The following is a 19,004-nucleotide window of genomic DNA, read 5'->3' on the forward strand; positions in this document are numbered from 1 at the left end:
TTATTCAAGTTCTCCTTGACCTGAGATCAAATATCTGAGAATTTCTGGAGGAGGGTTTCAACAGCAGGCACTTCAGCAGTAGAAATGGATTATGTAGTAGGAAGATCAAGAACACATCCTTGCAGAACAAAGAGGAGACATAGAAGAACTTCATGAAAGTGGATATTATGAATGAACTCCGTCCAGGGCAATAATTCAAACTCAGTCATCTTGGTGGCTGAAATGTACATCCTTAAACATTTTTCAAGAACTTGAGTTATTCTTTTGGTCTGTCAGTTAATTTGCAGATGATTTACTGTGGAGAAACTGAGTTTAACCCCAATATTGTTGCAGAAGGTCCACCTCATTTTAGGTATAATTAAGTCCCATAATCAGAGACAATCTCAAGGGGACAGCCATGCAAGCGGAGGATTTCTTTTACAAATAGGAAAGTCAAAATAGGTGTCAAATGAAGATCTTTGAGAGGGATGACATAGCCTATGGCCATAGGAAGTTCTGTAATAAAGTCCATAGAAAGATGGGTCCAGGCAAGTTATGCTTAGCACAGATGGAACCTCCCAAAACAAAATATTTTATATCTTTAGGGGGTGTAGGTCAGAAATTATTCCATAAAATTAACTTCTTGATTTTCCTAATATTGGTATCACCAGCAAATGTGAGGCATGGACCTAGAATAATAATTTAGGAGGGTGAGATAAAGGTTTTCCCATTAGGAGTTTCAGTAGTAGTGGAGGACATATCGACTATAATGCCACTTGGATTCAATTTAAGCTTGGAAGGAGGCCCAGTATCAGAAGAATCATAAGAACAAGATAATGGATTAAAACCAGCTCATAAGACTGAGATACCACATTGAAACCAGGGTAATATGTAATTAGAAATTTAAACTGTGACAAAAATATTGACCATCTTGCTTTGCCTGGGATTTAGACATGAAGCAGACTGCAAATGCAGGAGGTCTTTGGTATCAGTATAAATAGTTACTGGAAAAATTGTCTTCTAGAGCCAGTTTGATGGCATGGAGCTCTTTATTTCCAATGCCATAGTTCTTTTCATCTAGTAAAATTGTACTGGAGTAAAATCCACAGAAGTGGAGTTGCCCAAAATGACCTTGCTGTGAAAAAACTGCCCAATGCCATTAGATGAAGCGTCAACCCCAAGGAAAAAAGGACGATAGATATCTGCTGTCTGAGGATGGGTGGGAGGCCAAGGTTTGGGATTAACAGACTTGTGAGTTAAAGTTGTGGTGGGAGCAACCAATAAAGAATAGTCCTTAGTGAACTGGTGGTAATAGATGGGAATCCCCAAAAAGGGCTGAGTCACCCTGAGAATGGTTAGTTGAGACCATTTCCTGATGACTTTCAGTTTATATGGATCCATTTGAAGATCCTATTCAGAAATAATATACCAAAGAAAAGGCAGAGGGTCTTGCTCAAAAATACACTTCTCCATTTTGCAATATGGGTGGTGTGTTCTAAAATAAGTAAGAACCTTCTTTACATGTCTTCTATGAGCCTCATTTATGCACACTATTGCCACTGCACTTTGGTAATCATCATAAAAAAAAATAATATTTTGACTTATTAATGGAACACACTTGTGATTTGTACCAATTCTGTATATAATAATTTTAATCATACAACATAAAACATGAACATACAACTCCTACGTATCTGCAAATACCATACAAACTTATTATATAAGAACTTCACACATCAAGTATACATACAAATGTGTATTGAGCTAAAACAAATTTCCTTAAAAACATCATGAGTTGTAATAACGGCTGCAATGATAAACTGTTTCTAGGTAGTTCTCTGTTGTACAAATATAAGTAAATGTATATGCACATGATAGTAAATATGGACTGTTTTAATATCTTGGTATCCACAGTGAAAGAAATATATTAACCATCAAAAAAACACACCCACTCCAGTGAGTATGGTATGGTAATATGTCAGAGAAATAAAAAATGTATAATTATCACTAGATCCTAGTGTCCTCCAGGCAAAACAGGTGGTTAGCAAGCCAATAGCTACAGAATCCAATTTTAAGTTTCATTTATCCTGATACACACTGATTATATTCACTGATATTTCTCGGCTTCCTTATCCAAACATTCCAGGGAGTAACTGAAGAACACTAGGAAATTACCAGATATTTACAAAACATCCTCAAGTTATCCTAGCTTGGATGAATTCTTACCATGCTGAAACCTGCCATGGGTGCACTCTCATTTTCATCTGTGCATACATAATTTAGCAAAAATACCATCCACTGCCAGTGAAAAGGTAGCAGTCAAAAGGAGCATCAAATCGATAATAATCTGCAAAATTTCTGAATTATAAAAATATTTTATGAGTCTCAATGTCGTGAGAGGTGATCAGGATAGCATCCAGGTATACCATTATGAAGCGATTAAGTACATCATGGAAAATCTCGTTGACAAAGCTCTGAAAGACTAGGTGATCATTCCACAAGTCAAATGGCATCACTAGGTAGTCATAATGTCCATCCTTGGTGTTAAATGCTGCCTTCCGCTCATCCCCCTGTTTCATATGTATAGGGCTGTAGGCTTCCCCAATATGTAATTTTTAGAAAACCGTAGCATCTTTAATGCATTCGGAAAATTCCAAAATTAGGGCATGGGATGCCTGCTTTTCTGGAGAGAGGACCAATAACATAGTCCCACGACCTATGTGGAGGTAATTCTTCAGCCTTCTATTTACTGAAGACATCAGCAAAGGAAGTGTATTGTGGAGAGTACAAGAGGCCATGAAGGCAAGTGTGAGCGAAGAGTGACATTTTGAAGACGTTGCTGGTAACAACTGGGACCCCAGGATAAAACGTGGAAAGATTACCAGACGAGAATTGGTGAATGAACGTGTAGCAAAGGAAGGCACAGCACAAAATGATTAATAGTCTTGTGGATAACATACAAAGAAATGTACTCCTTTTGTTAAGCTCCTGCATGCAGATGAAAAGGAATGGTCTTCTAAAGAATAGTAGACTATTTTGTTACCATTGATAGCTGTGAGGGAGATTGCACAAAGTAGGTCCTGGATAGGAATAGTCAGTTTGGGAAGTCGTCCCAGAATGTAGGTATGTAAATAAATAAAAAGATCTTTCTGGAGCATTTAGAGTAACTAAATTTGGAGAAGCTCTGAATGTGATTAGAAGACTAGTCAGATGAACGTAGCATGGCCTTGCAGTACCAGTAATCAAGTAAGTGATTTGGCGCAGTACAGTGCAAACAGGTTGTTCTTGAACCTCGTCTCCCGCTCCTCAGGAGAAAACCGGGAGTGCCCCCATCAACTATGACCAGTGCCTCTCAAATAAAAAAACAAACAAAAAATGAATACCACGCTGGAGCTGACCATCCCAACCCCCTGGACCGTGGCACATATCGCCCCACCCTAGATAGGGTGGTGCGATATGTGCCACCCTTTCTAGGGTGGTACGGCACAGTACACACAGTACATAATATATAATAGTACAGTGTCTCGATTGTATTGTAAAAGACCCATTGTACAGTATCTTTGACTGTTCATCTAGTTTTATATAAGTAGGCACAGCACACATGACACTCGTCATGACACTTTTTGTTTCCTGGCTAGCAAACAACAATTAATATTGGCGACAACAATTAATAATGAGTGTGTACTTAGACAAGGATCCTGTATGACTAGAGGGACACACATTATCCTATGCTATATACAGTATATATATATATATATATATATATATATATACATACAATGGTGCTCAAACAGAATTGTGTAGGAGTCAATATTAAATAAGTTCACACCATACACTTCTTCCTTGTAAGGAGGCTGCCTTTCTTCAAGATTCCGGTTCGTTGTGCCGGTAACAAATCTGGGAAGCAAAGCGGACACAGGGGCGCCTGATAGTGTAGTAGTTTCAGAAAAATAATCCAAAACCATAAGTGTAATTAAAGGCGTACCAAAACTTGACTTGAAAAGTGCTCATCAAACCAAGACTCTGGATAATCTCTCTTGGAACATATAAGATACTCCAATCTCGTGCACTCGTACAAAAAGAAGGACAAATATAGTGTAGTATTGTCAGACTAGTGTAGATGCAATAAATACCAGTCACCATTAATATGCGTACCAAAAGGAAAAAATTATCAAGCTTATCTGTATGGTCTCACTTGGTTGTTATACTAACAGTTACCTCCATTACGAAAGTAGACATGTTATGAGGTGGAAGACTAATATTCCTTTTTCTCAGTTCTCCAGAATTAAGCGGAACTGTAGTAATGATTCTCAGTGCAAAGATCATCTAACTATATATGTCCAGCGTTTCCGGAGTAGGGGCTACCCCAAAAAAAATATTTGTCAGGCCATGGAAAAAATCGAAGTGGTTAGTAATGTGGATCTACTATAAAGCAAAGTAAAAGAGAAAACAAAAGATGGTATTCCATTTATAACTAATTACAAATACTGTGAACATAGAATAAAATCTACTATTAGTAAACACTGGGAGATCTTAAGGATGGATCCAATATTAGTGGCTATTTTACCGGAGAAACCTGATGTAGTATTTTGAAAGAGTAGAAACCTTAAGGATGCCCCAAGCATGATTCCTGAAATGAGTAGCAGAAGGAATAAAACATTACTTGAGATTAATGGCTTCAATAAATGTACCCATTGCAATGTCTGGAAAATGGTGAACCCCGAAAGGAAGGTATTTTATAATGATGACAATAGTCTGAAATTTAATATTAAACAGTTTATGAATTTTCAGACTCCTTCTGTGATTTATTTATTAGAATGCACATGTGGATTCAAATATGTGGGTAAGACAAAAGGGCCACTTAAATTGAGAATACAGGAACATGTTTGTAATATTAAGAATAAAATAGAATCCCACTCTGTGTCTAAGTATTTTATCACTAACCATAACTCAGACCCCAGTTTTCTTACTTTTAAGGGAATAGAACATGTACTTTTGGGTCCTAGAGGTGGAGATGTTCAGATTAAATTATCCAGAAGAGAGATGTTCTGGATTTTCCAAATAAACACCCTTGCCCCCTTTGGTTTAAATGAAGGATATGAGATTGCTCCTTTTTTTATAAATAGTATGGGTTTATACATATATTTATATTTGATATATCTTCATAATTTATATGTTATTTAATGTTTTCATATGTGCTATTTATATTTTTGCTACATGTATTTTTGCATTTATGGATTATATGCATGTTAATCGGATCAGGTGTTTTTGAACTGCATCAATTTTTAGTTTTTTGAACTCTGTTCTATTATCTTAGTGATATTATCATACATATACTATTTTGATTTATATATTTTTAAATATGTGTGGTTAATTTATGTGTATTAGATTGTGATTTTGTATACTTTTAAATATGTATGGTTATATTATGCTCCTTAAATTATGCCCTAAACAGTTGTTGGTCCAAACATATTGATATTTGGTCTTGTGGGCACGCATGATTAATTAATTATGTTTTCCCACTTTCAAAATGGCGACTGCATTAGTAATGAATGTGCTTTGTTGTACCCTCACTAAAAATGGCCCCCGTATTTAACGAGAATAATTTGCAGAGTTATAAATAATATGTTATATGTTATTATGTTGTCTGCCATTCTGGCATGCTATGCCTCTATGATATGAATAATTACACTATTGCTTCGTTAATTGTACTCTCGTGAGTACAAGCGGACCGCGCATGTGCAGAAAGTACGGTCCAATGTGCATGCGCAAGATGGCCGCCGTACACTGTATAAATAAAGCTATTATGGATTATGTTTGTAAATTCCTCCTGAGGAAATCTATGATAGAAGAAACACGTCAAGGAGGAGAGTCCTGCAGTAGTACCCTCATTATGTGAAGTATCTGTACCCAGTTTTTCAGCTTTTTTAGGTTTCCTGATACCAAATCCACAGAAGTGGAAAGGAGGGATTCATTTGGGATTACAGATAAGCCTGTCTTATATGTTTATATTGTGAGCATGCATTTTTTATGTTTTTGACAATAAATTGGTATTGTTTTTAAATACTACACTATATGAGATCATTTTTGTTTCCTATATACTCGGTGGATGGAGTGATCCAGAAGTGAATAGTAACAACCAAGCGAAACCATACAAATAAGCTTGATAATGTTTTCCTTTTGGTACGTACATTAATGGTGATGGGTATATATTGAATCTACACTGGTCTGACAATACTATGCTAGATTTGGTATACATCCTCCTTTTAGTATGAGTGCACGAGATTGGATTATCATACTTGTTCCAAGTAAGATTATCCAGAGTCCCAGTATGAGGAGTACTTTTCAAGTCGAGGTTTGTTGCGCATTCACCCACACTTTGGATTGTTTTTCTGAAACTACTACACTATTAGGCGCCCCTGTGTCCTGCTGCTTTGTTTATATGCTTTGTGTGTGTGTGTATTGTGGCAAAAGCCCGCTACTGCAGAAGCACACGCGAACAACTTCTTCCTTTTTATGGTGCTTTATTGTCAGGATGGTAAATGTTTTGACACTGTATACTTGCACAGCAATCATGGAGACCCTAAACACTAGCTATACATAGTCCAGCTCTCTCTCAGGACCAGCCAGCTCACCCAGCGTTGGTCTTCGTGCACAAATGATATAAACAAGCTTTTATACCTGATACTCCTCCCCCAGCCTTAGCTTGATGGACAGGTGACACACCCACCTTCTCTTTAAAAGGAAACGCCCATCACTGGCTTTGTAATTCAAACAGACACACCCTGTCTGTTTGCTGAGAGGAAGGATTTCAAGTCATGTAAGTTAAACCAAATTTAAACTATTGCTTTTTTTATACATAGGTCTTTACTTTCAATCTAGGTGCATTACTGCACAAATGTTTTACTCTACTTCCCTGCTTTCTCTGCATATTGCCAGCTAAATGCCTCCTTTTGTTACATATCCCTTCCCCTAGCGTCTCCAAGTAGGGGGACGCGGACTTCGCGAGGAGCGCATATTTTCGTGACAACACATTTGCATTTTTGTGTAGAATCCCAGGTCTATGTTCTACTGAGAACCTGAAAGGTTGCAGTGCCAAGAACCAGCGGGTTACCTTGGCATTTACCTCCCGGTTGTTCTGCATTCATCTCAATGGTGCATGGTCTGTTATTAAGGTGAACTCTCTGCCTAGGAGATAATAGCGCAGAGCTTCTGTAGCCCATTTTATGGCGAGACATTCTTTCTCCACAGTGGCATATTTTTGTTCCCTTGGAAGCAACTTACGGCTTAGGTACAGGACAGGATTTTCTACTCCATTCTTCTCCTGTGACAGGACTGCACCTAAGCCAACACCAGAAGCATCAGTTTGGAGGAAGAACCTCTGGATATAATCCGGTGCTTGTAGAATTGGGGAGGAACAAAGAGCTAACCGAAGATCAGACCAGGCGGTTTCTGCAGAGTCAGACCAGGTTAATCTATCTGGACAACTTTTTTTTAACATGTCCGTTAGTGGAGCAGCTCTAGTGGCGAAGTGGCTTACAAACCGCCTGTAGTAACCTACTAAGCCTAAAAAGGTTCTTAACTGTGACTTTTTCTCTGGTCTTGCCCAATTTTTGACTGCCTCCACTTTGTCTAGCTGGGGTTTGACATGCCCTCGACCAACAACGTACCCCAAATATTTGGCTTCTCTCATGGCTATGGAACATTTCTCTGGGTTAGCTGTTAACCCTGCTGACCTTAATGAAGCTAAGACCGCCTCAACTTTGGCTAAATGTGATCCCCAGTATGGGGTATAAATCACTATATCGTCCAGGTAAGCGGCTGCATAAGCTGTGTGAGGTTGTAGCAATTTATTCATGGCTCTTTGGAAGGTGCAAGTGCCCCATGCAACCCAAAGGGTAGGACTGTATATTGATAGAGACCATCAGGGGTGGAAAATGCAGTCTTTGGCTTGGCCGTGGAAGTCAGGGGAACTTGCCAATAACCCTTTGTTAGATCAAGGGTTGTCAAATAATTGCTACCAGCAAGATTTTCCACTAGTATGTCCACACGTGGCATTGGATAGGCATTAAACTGCGACATACTGTTTAGGCGCCTAAAGTCATTGCAAAACCTAATTGTCCCATTGGGTTTCGGGACAAGCACAATGGGACTATTCCACTCACTAGTGGACTCTTCAATCACATCTAACTGGAGCATCTTCTCGACCTCCTTTCTCACGTCCACCCGTCTGGCTTCTGGAATACGATACGGCTTCTGCTTTACAATGACTCCTGGCACAGTGACAATGTCGTGTTCGATTAAGGTAGTGCGCCCAGGAATGGAAGAGAAGACATCCCTGTTCCGGCGAATCATTTCTTCAGTCTGTTGTCTCTGCTGAATGGACAAAGCTGGCTCTATGGGTACTTCAGACTTTTCAATGGCAGTACTCACTACCTGAGGAGAGGTTTCCTCATCATGCAAAGGTTTAAGGAGGTTAACATGGTAATTTGCTCCTCCCTTCTCCTACCTAACTGGCTGACTCTGTAATTGACAGGACCGACAGCCTCTAGAACTTCATATGGACCCTGCCAATGGGCGAAAAGTTTGCTTTCCTGGGTGGGAACCAGGACTAGGACCTTGTCCCCAGGCTTGAAAGATCGAAAAACAGCACTTTTATCATAACTTTTTCTCTGTCGTTCCTGAGCCTCTTTTACATGTTGCTGCACAATGGGCCCTATCTTTCCTAGCCTCTCATACATTTGGGACACAAATTGTACCAGATTTGGCTCCCTGGGACCTTGCTGCTCCCTCCCTTCTTTTAACATATCCAAGATACCCCTGGGCTATCTCCCAAACAATAACTCAAAGGGACTAAACCCTGTTGAAGATTGAGGTACCTCACAGATGGCAAACATCAAATAGGGAATAAGAGTGTCCCAATCTTTTTTCTCTTGAGCCACTGCTTTCCTGAGCATGTGCTTTAAAGTGCGGTTAAAGCGTTCCACCAAGCCATTTGTTTGTGGATGGTATACAGAGGTGTGAAGCGCCTTAACCCCTAGCAACTGGCACACGTCCTTCATCAGTTTAAACATGAATGGAGTTCCCTGATCTGTGAGAATTTCTTTGGGTATTCCCAAGCGTGTAAACATCAATACAGTTCTCTAGCTATGGTGCTGGACTTTATGTTTCGTAGGGGAATTGCCTCTGGATACCTGGTTGCATAGTCAAGCACCACTAGTATATATTGGTGCCCACGTGCGGATTTTTCCAGTGGCCCCACAAGGTCCATAGCTATCCGTTCAAAGGGAACTTGTACTATTGGTATTGGAATGAGAGGTGCCCTGTACATGGGTTTGGGACAGGTTCTCTGACAAATGGGACAGGACCGGCAATACTTTTTCACTGCCATGTGTAGCCCGGGCCAGTAAAACCTAAGCAGAACTCGTTCCCGTGTTTTATCCTCCCCTAGGTGTCCCCCACAGACATGTGTGTGTGCTGCTTTTAACACTAGGGTTACATGGACCTGAGGAACCATTAATTGTTCTACTTTTTCCCCCTGCACATTAGCAACTCTATACAGGAAATTATTTTTAACAATAAAATATGGTATACCTTCTGCAGGCTGGGCGGCTTTCGCTACCCCATTTACCTCAATCACACTTTTAAAGGCATGTTCCAAAGTGGCATCATTAAGTTGGTCTTGAGCAAAGTCCTGCAGAGGAAACAAAATTGGTATTGCGGACCAGTCCGTATCCTCACTGACAGGCGGGGTGGGCTCATCTGCGACATCACCGACCAATGCTAGTTTGGACTGTCCATGTTTCCCCGCAGGTGGATGCTTTTGTGAAACTCCTGCTTTGACTTCCAGGATGGCAATCCGGTTTGGCGGTTCCCAAAGATCGATGCCCAGATGTTATGGATCTTTAGGCGGTTCCTTTAAGACCGGGCTTCCGACCGTCGCATCAGTTGCCGGCATGTCCGGCCGGATCCGCTCACCGAGGACATCATTAAACAGTGGGAAGTCTCGCCCCAAAATGAGTGGATATGGGACTTTAGGTGCTATGGCAGCTACCACCATAACAGTTTTGTCTTTGAGTGTGACTGGTAGTATTGTTCTTTCATACTCCTCTGTCGTGCCATGTACGCAAAGAATCTTCACCTTGGGCAACCGAGAAGTTATGGTTTCGGGTAAGGCAGAGCTGGAAACCAAGGAGAGTTCACTCCCCGAGTTAACCAAGGCCAGAACAAGGTTCTGGTTGATTAGCACAGTCACCCGGAACAAACAAGGACTTCCTGATGTGGGTCTCATGGTAAAACAGCTTGGAAAAGCAGGCCCAATATGTGCCACGGAACAGTCCATGGGTTCCTGTAGTTTAGGACACTCTGCCTTAAAGTGGCCTAGCTCACCACATTCAAAACACTTCAGATTAGATGGCTTTGCACCTGGCCCTCTGTCCGTAGCAGTTTTGCCATTGGGCCCTGTAGCAAGGATTGTCAAACCTGGCTTTTGGCGTGGCAGCGGCTTTGGCAAAACGCGGTTCAGCCCCCAGATGCAGTGATCTATCGCCAGAACTTCAATAATCCGAGAAGGCGAATTCTCCTCAGGCTGCAGCCATTTCTTTAAAATTTTAGAAAGCTCAGCCACTTGCGCTCTGACCGTTTTTTCTTTAACATAGTGCCATTGGTGATAGCGCTGGGCTCGGCCTGGCGGGAAACTCCAATGTGAGCCAATATCTCAGACTTTAGGCACAAATAATCAGAGGCCCGTTCCTCATCTAGATCCATATACGCTCGCTGAGCTTCACCAGTCAGATATGGCGCCAGCCTCTCAGCCCAAATCTTTAGGAGGCCATTTTGCCCTTTTTGCAAGTCTCTCAAAGGACACCAGATATGCTTCTATGTCATCACCTGGCGACATTTTCTGGAGAACAGGACCAAATGGTTCATTTCTGTCATGTTTCACCTGGCTTAACTCTTCTCTTAAGAGCCTTGTGTTTTCCACCTGTGCCTCGGCAACTCGTAGCATCTGAGCTTGCTGCTGTTCACGAGGGTTCTCAGTACTTCCTCCATGTTGACGTCTGGGTGGGTTGGGTAGCGGAAACTTGCTTCCCGGAGTATCCCACTCCTATCACCACTTGTGTCAAAAGCCCGCTACTGCAGAAGTACACGCGGGCAACTTCTTCCTTCTTATGGTGCTTTATTGTCAGGATGGTAAATGTTTTGACACCGTATACTTGCACAGCAATCATGGAGACCCTAAACACTAGCTATACATAGTTCAGCTCTCTCTCAGGAACAGCAAGCTCACCCAGCGTTGGTCTTCGTGCACAAATGATATAAACAAGCTTTTATACCTGATACTTCTCCCCCAGCCTTAGCTTAATGGACAGGTGACACACCCACCTTCTCTTTAAAAGGAAACGCCCATCACTGGCTTTGTAATTCAAACAGATACACCCTGTCTGTTTGCTGAGAGGAATGATTTCAAGTCATGTAAGTTAAACCAAATTTAAACTATTGCTTTTCATACATAGGTCTTTACATTCAATCTAGGTGCATTACTGCACAAATGTTTTACTCTACTTCCCTGCTTTCTCTGCATATTGCCAGATAAATGCCTCCTTTTGTTTCAGTATATATATATATATATATATATATATATATATATATATACAAGTTAACCCGTGCATGATACTCATGCATTCTAGTCAAATCAAGCTACTTAAGGTGTTAAAAAGGTTCTTGTCATGCATTTGGGGCTAGGCCAGGCCTCCTCAGGGAAAGAGCGTTACTTCCAGACGTAAGCGCCCTTTTTTAACGTGGTTTTGTCCACATGTCACCACCTCATCATTCTTCTCCATCACCTCATCCTTCATCTTCATCGCCACATCCTTAATCTCCATCGTCTTACTGTTCTAAAAACTCTTGATACACAACGTTTATGCTAAACAACTTATTGCTGTGCTCAATCAGTCTTCCTTGAAGGGCAGTATTCATAGCCTGCACTTTCACATCACTGCTTCTCCGTATTCATGAAAATGCGACCTACAATTGTCCATGACCAAACACAGGCTCTGGTAAATAAATACCCACACGGTCAAGTGTTTGACCCTGTGACTTGTTAATGGTCATAGCAAATGCCGCCTTCAAAGGGAACTGCCGCCGTCTTAGCTTAAACGGCAGTCCTGTTTTAGTTTGAGCCCTCAACTCGTAAATTTAGCCTTTACTACCCCTCCCACGGGGGGAAGGGGGGATGATGGAAGTTAACTGACTTCACTATTATAATTTTTTTGTCAAATAATGTCAGTATACCAAATTTCAGGTCAATTGGATGAGCCCTTTCTGAGAAAATAGTTTTTTCCACACACACACACACTAACACACGCCGCTAGGCTTATATATATTAGATTATCCAGGTGCTTGGCACTCATAAATAGCATGTGTACAATACCCAGTTGCCTTCCTCGGTACCTCATTTGTATGGATAGTACAATAAATAGATTGCAGGTGAGGCGGCACTCAAGGATTTAAGACAAATTGTAGTTAGTATCAAAAGGGTGTTTTTAATCCATTTCAACGTTTCAGTATATTACTTTCCTCAGGGACATCATGTGAAAGTCTGACTAACATACTCAAATGCATATAGTGCACAACATAATTGACATACCTTACACCTGCGGCAATGCGAAACAAGTTGTCTGAAGTGTTAGCACTGCTATCCCAGCATGCATTGCTGGGAAATAGCACTCCCACTAGATCAAAACTGCCAATGAATAAGCAATGTAGTGCAACATCATCATAAGGGGCGTGGCTGACAGACATCACCCCGGCAACCCAAATTGTAAACATGCTAAAAATACAAATATTCAAATGCAAAAATATTATATATATATATATATATATATATATATATACATATATATATGTTGTCACAAGATCGGGTTGGCATACCGACTCCTGGGGTTAGACGGTTGCACTTCACATGCATCAGCCAAGTATATCACACAAAACCACACTGTGTTTCTATGTTCTTTCCATAATTTGTTGGCCCGTCAAAGTCTCAGGTTGTAGCCACTTCTTAGTGTATCTGAGAGTGGGGAGGTTTATCCACCTGGCATCCACAGAGATGTACTCATTGCGCCTGGACTGACATCGTAACACCCAAACGAGTCAGAATTTCATCCTTCAGTTTATCATAAGAATTTCGTCATTCAGTATACCATAGTCCTTGTCATCAGCAAGGCTTAAATGAAAGTATGCCTTTTGCGACTACACAGACAAGAAGGGAGCCATAGGCCTGACTGTGAACTTTAGGTCAACTTTCCCTTTCAGCGGTTCTCTCAAAAGTCGTTAAATAGGCATTCGCATCATCTCCCTTGGACATCTTTTGAAGAAAATGACTAGCCCATATGAAGCTGGTGACCTTCGGGGAAGCATTTCCCGTCAAAGCGTTGAGAGTCTGCATCACCTCTTTTAGAATTTTTGGTGCTGTTGCTTCCAGGTCTCCTCAATATCTGCTGCACCCTGGTAGCTTCCTGCTGGGCAGCTGTTGCTTGTAGTAAGGCTTTAATCATGTCATCCACATTACTTCCTGGTGCAGGGGGAGAGCAGAATGTAGCTTGTGGCCTGATGAATGGAGCCCGCCCTTCTCTCTCCATTCATAACACCAGGGACCCTTATACCGGCTTTTCCACAGCTGAAGACAATCTCTGGGAAGTTTTTCCCAAACACAACAATCCCCTTGGGGTTTTAAAACATACAAGACAGAAGCCTTTGAGATATATATCTGCCTTTAATAACTTTCCCAGTGCTTATGTTACAATAGATAGATAGATAGATAGATAGATAGATAGATAGATAGATAATATAATCATAGTATGTATGAATTATGTTCAGACTTATAGTAAGCTGACTGTGCCCACATTTCCTACTCCTCATGGCTCTCCTCTTGGTAGCTGCTCTGCGACCCTTGACGTTTTTACCTCCTGCCCTTGTAGCTCTTTCTATACACAGTGGCCAACTTCCAGCCAGTAATGTGGCTCATGCTGCTTCGCTGAGCCTACAGTAAGTGATGATTGCTTTACTACCTGTATTGCAGTCCCAAAGCCAGACGGGACTGCAATACAGGTAGTAAAGACAAGCCTGAAATGATTCAGAACCAGGTAATCTTATTTAGAAAGGGAACAAAATGGTTAAATGCTAAAAAAAAAAGGTTACAAAAATTGGGTTTGCTTACATGGAGAGAAAAGGAGCAATAGAGGTGACCTAATTAGTAAGTACAAATATGTCAAGGTTTACCAAACTTTATGTACCAAAGATAGTGCTCGTGCCAAAAGTTTCTTAAGAGTTGACAGCATTGGTAAGTTATTGCTCTGGCAAACACTAAATTTAAGAAATGTTCTTTCATCCTCTGCTGGAGTATTAGTCATTAGATAGGTGCTGTGATGCTGTGATTGGGGGTTCGGTAAATATTTCCTGGATACTAATGAAAGGTTGCTGTTTTGATATTTGATACTGAATGGGGGGGGGGCATTAATATGAAACAATTATTTGAGGGAGGGTGGTTATAAAAAATATTTGTGTGAACTGCCATTTTGTTTGAAATGTCAAATATTTTGGCTTATGCTCTGGTTTATTTTTCAGGTGCACAGCTATGGAAAGGTATTGTCAGAAGGTATGGTGCATTCTGTTGTATATTGAGATTCATACTGTATTATTCTGTTACTAATGTCACAGGGATCAATGTACCAGCCACATATTTCTGTTATTCGAGTAGATTTCAGTACAATGATTGTTTTCACTTTTAGTCAACATTTTCTAGGACAGAATGTTGAACCCAACGAGGACTTTGTATTAAAAATAAATAAGCGTGATCGAAATAAATAAGAAATTATACAGCTTGAAATGTTAACCATAGTTCCCCAATGTTAATGGATTATAACAATGATGAGGTAATGCTGAGAAGCCTCATTGGTTCAGTGCTTGGTGAAACCTTTTTTGCAAAGCTAAACAATGCAATAAAAAATGGAACAGTTTATAAGTTTTACATTGTTACAGGACAATGTACAATAAGGAAAATGTAAGATTGGTGCTTGTTTCTTATAGTCTTTTTATGTGTGTTATGTAATATTGGCAATAAAATGAGTGCTCATTTTGAAGTGATCGTCTGGCTATCAGAAGGCATGACAGGAGCTGCCACACTGTTTGCTGATCACCGTTATGACTGTCCTTTTGTTGTTTTTCCATCTTTGCAGTCTTAAGCATCAGCAGAGCATAGATATTTAATACACTTTAATGAAGAAACGTAATCAATATCATCTATCTTTCTATGGATTTATGTGTACTTCTAGGAACAGGGGCATTTTCTCCCTAAATTTACTCGCAATCCATGCATTCAGTAATGAGAAGCTTTAAAAAGTAGAGTTACGACCAGAATAATGAACATCACTCTCATGTACTAAGTCATTTGTTGTCTGAACTGAATTTTAGCTCTAATTTATCTCTACTTTTGCATATTTTGTATTTGTAAATACAAGTTACATTGACTGAATTAATAAAAAAAAAGTAGGAAAAAAGTAGGTGAACTATGGCTTTATAACACTTTCTATGCCTCCAATATGTCTCTCTTTGGCCCAATTACACAAGTTCTATTTCAATCTGTGAATCATTTCACTTTAATGAATGCTAAATGAAGTGCAGAAATAAGTACTAAAGAATATGCAGTAGTGAACAAACACTTAGGCTAGGTACACACTGAAGAGATTTCCGACCGGTGTGTTTTCTCAAACAAAGACCTCAAACCTACGACTAAAGGTCCGATCAATCTGGCGATTCATGCATACGCACTGACACGATTTACTCTCAGATCTGTGCTCTTCATCTGGTCCTTTGTCTGGTCCTCTAGTCCGGAGAATGACAGCACAATATTCATTCATTCATTCTTGTCACATTGTCACACTGATTAAAACCGCCTTGTTATCGCTATCCACATATCCTAACGAATTTCAGTAGCTTCTGTGATTCTGAAACGAAACATTCTGTCTAAGAACAAACAAATAAATTATTCCATCTACAGCACTCTCTACATTTATTTACTGGGACATTCATAGCTAGCATTGACTGAAAAGAGCCCGACTCTGTAAACTCTATGGAGATCGTGAGTATGAGTGCATACACACTACATGATCGGTTGGAAAATATTAAACAGTAAAACCAATCAAGTGAGCTGACATACGACACTTTCCAACGACTTTCCACCATTGTGTCACTAACCTGACTTCCGACCGAACGGTCATATGTTGGTTGATTTGCCCGATTATTGGATGAAAACGCTCCAGTGTGTACCTAGCCTTACTGAACAGATAATTTCAGTACATATCAAGACCAATAGACTGTTTGACATGAAACAATAGGGTTTTGCCCTGAATCTTCTATTGTTGACAAAAATGTACTTTTGCGACACTTCTGATTGACCTGAATTTGTCAGTAAAATGTCAGCTCATAGGGTTTGCCTCATACAGTTATACTTGCTGTTACACATTTGCTTAAGCGTTATGATAAAACAAATATCTCACAGTTTACCATTTACTTTGTTGGGGCAAAACAACTCTATACTGTTCAGGAAAGATGTCTGAAAGCAGTATGAGTGGATCAGAAGGGTTATTGTCTGGATCAAAAGTCTGCAAATAGGTTACCAATTAGCTATAAAGACAATACCACTTACCATTATACTGTGTTCTGAGTACAATTGTCCAATGCCTGTGTGCAGATCTAGGCCAATCATTTACCAATGTTTATCTTTTCATTAAAACCAACAAAGGAATGTTGACTATGCTGCAAGTTATTGGTTGTCAGCCATAACAGAATGATCATCATTATTATCGTTTATGTCTAAGGTGCCTCAAATCTCTGCAATGGGGAAATTCTGAATGATAAATGATGTATCAAAACAAAACAAGTACATACAGGGTTGATGGAAGAGGTGAAGACATGAGACACAGGGTAGAGAGGGTTCTGCTTGTGAGAGCTTACAACCTAAAGAGTGATCAACCATAAATGAGACATCAGCAAAATATGTTTTCAAGAGACTGGCAAGCATACTTCAAATATCTTTGTTCCTGGAGAGAGAAATCCAATGTATTCCAAGTATGAATAAAAGTGAAAGCAGCCAAGTAGCAGCTAACTGGAGATGTCTAGACCCCTGATCTGTTATTTCCATTACCAATCGCACATGGCAAACTAGAGTATGTAACTAGTGTTGTACATTGTTCCCCTAACAAGATGCAGCTACTTGGGCACCATGGACCTCATAACAGCCAATTACTTTCCATTACTGTATACCACACTTGAAGTTATGACTCACAACTTTTTTTCCCATCCCCTCCCACCAAATCCGCCAGCACTAACTTACCCACCATGTTCCTCCTTCCTACTACTTCTTTTATATTTCCTTTCAATCCATCTTTGGGTTGTCAAGCCCCAAATTCCTCTCAGGATCTCATCCTTACAAGATTAAGGGTGCCTTCTTGATGATACCTTGTTTTGATGGATACCTGATTCAGCCTTTCAATATGTTAAATCCACCCTCCTTTCTTTTCTGTATCTCCTTGTGTTTCTTTTGTTATCTTATTTTTAGAAAACAATTAAAATATTCTCAAAAATTGTAAGCAGTTTTGTCTTGTTGCCATCTTCAGGCATCATCATCCTTATCATCATTTATTTATATTGCGCCAACATATTCCGTAGTGCTTTACAATAGGGGACAAACACAGTAAACTAATAAACAAACTGGGTAAAACAGACAAAGAGATGAGAAGGCCCTGCTCGCAAGCTTACAATCTATGGGACAATGGGAGTTTTAAACATGAGGTCAAGTCTACATTTTGCATTTCGGCCCAGCCAGACTGCAAAGGTAAAGGTGACTCATAAGTTAAATGATCCTGTCACAACAATGTTGGTCAGGGGGTAGTTGTCTTGTGTGAAATTGTGTAATGGATGGCAGTAGGGTAATGTAGTGAGGTTAAGAGGGTGGTTGAAGAATTTTATAAGCTTGTCTGAAGAGGTGGGTTTTCAGAGAACGCTTAAAAGTTTGTAGACCAGAGGAGAGTCTTATTGTGCGAGGGAGAGAATTCCATAGAGAGGGTGCAGCCCGAAAAAATTCCTGTAACCGGGAATGGGAGGATGTATTGAGGGGGTGGATGAGAGATGCAGATCTTGTGCAAAATGGAGTTGCCGAGTTGGGAGATATTTTGAGACAGGAGAGGAGATGTATGTTTGTGCAGCTTTGTTGATGGCCTTGTAGGTTAGTAATTTTATATTGGATTCTGTAGTAAACAGACAACCAGTGTAGAGACATACAGAGTGATTCAGCAGAGGAATAACGATTTGCAAGGAAAATCAATTTTGCCGCTGCGTGCAAAATATATTGTAGGGGTTTGAGTCTGTTTTGGGGAAGACCAGTAAGGAGGGAATTGCAATAGTTAATGCGGGAGATGATAAGTACATGAATTAAGGTTTTTGCAGTGTCTTGTGTGAGATGTGCGAATTCTAGAAATGTTTTTTTAGGTGTATATAACATGATTTAGATATATAGTCAATGTGGGGAACAAAATATAGGTGTGAGTCGAGTATTACACCTAGGCAGCGAGCTTGTGTGGTGGGATTTATGGTCATGTTATCAACAGAAATAGAAATGTCAGGTATGCTCTTGTTGGTGGGTGGAAATATTATTAACTCTGTTTTAGAAAGATTAAGTTTGAGTTGGCGAGAGAACATCCAAGATAAAATGGCAAAAAGACAAAGTCAATTACACGGGACAACACAGATGTTGAGAGATCAGGGGGTAAATGTATCAATATGCGGGTTCTTCAACACCCGCGTGTTCAGCCTCTTCCGCGAATAAATTTCAAGCGGCGCTGCATTGTAAAGGGAAGTTAACCCTTTACAATGCAGCGCCGCTTGAAATTTAATCGCGGAAGAGGCTGAACACGCGGGTGTTGAAGAACCCGCATATTGATACATTTACCCCCAGGAGAGGATAGATA

General features: G+C 40.2%; 1 protein-coding gene across 1 annotated transcript in view; it reads left to right on the top strand.

Annotated features, from left to right (window-relative positions):
• Positions 1 to 19,004, top strand: part of RETREG1 (reticulophagy regulator 1) — a 171,861-nt gene that overhangs the window by 32,377 nt on the left and 120,480 nt on the right. The window contains exon 3 of the mRNA XM_075212914.1: positions 14,605 to 14,635. Coding sequence (XP_075069015.1) covers positions 14,605 to 14,635 — 31 coding nt within the window. The remainder of the gene's footprint in view (positions 1 to 14,604; positions 14,636 to 19,004) is intronic.

Source organism: Mixophyes fleayi, chromosome 5 (genome assembly GCF_038048845.1).
Source record: "Mixophyes fleayi isolate aMixFle1 chromosome 5, aMixFle1.hap1, whole genome shotgun sequence".
In the NCBI taxonomy this organism is placed as follows: Eukaryota; Metazoa; Chordata; class Amphibia; order Anura; family Limnodynastidae; genus Mixophyes; species Mixophyes fleayi.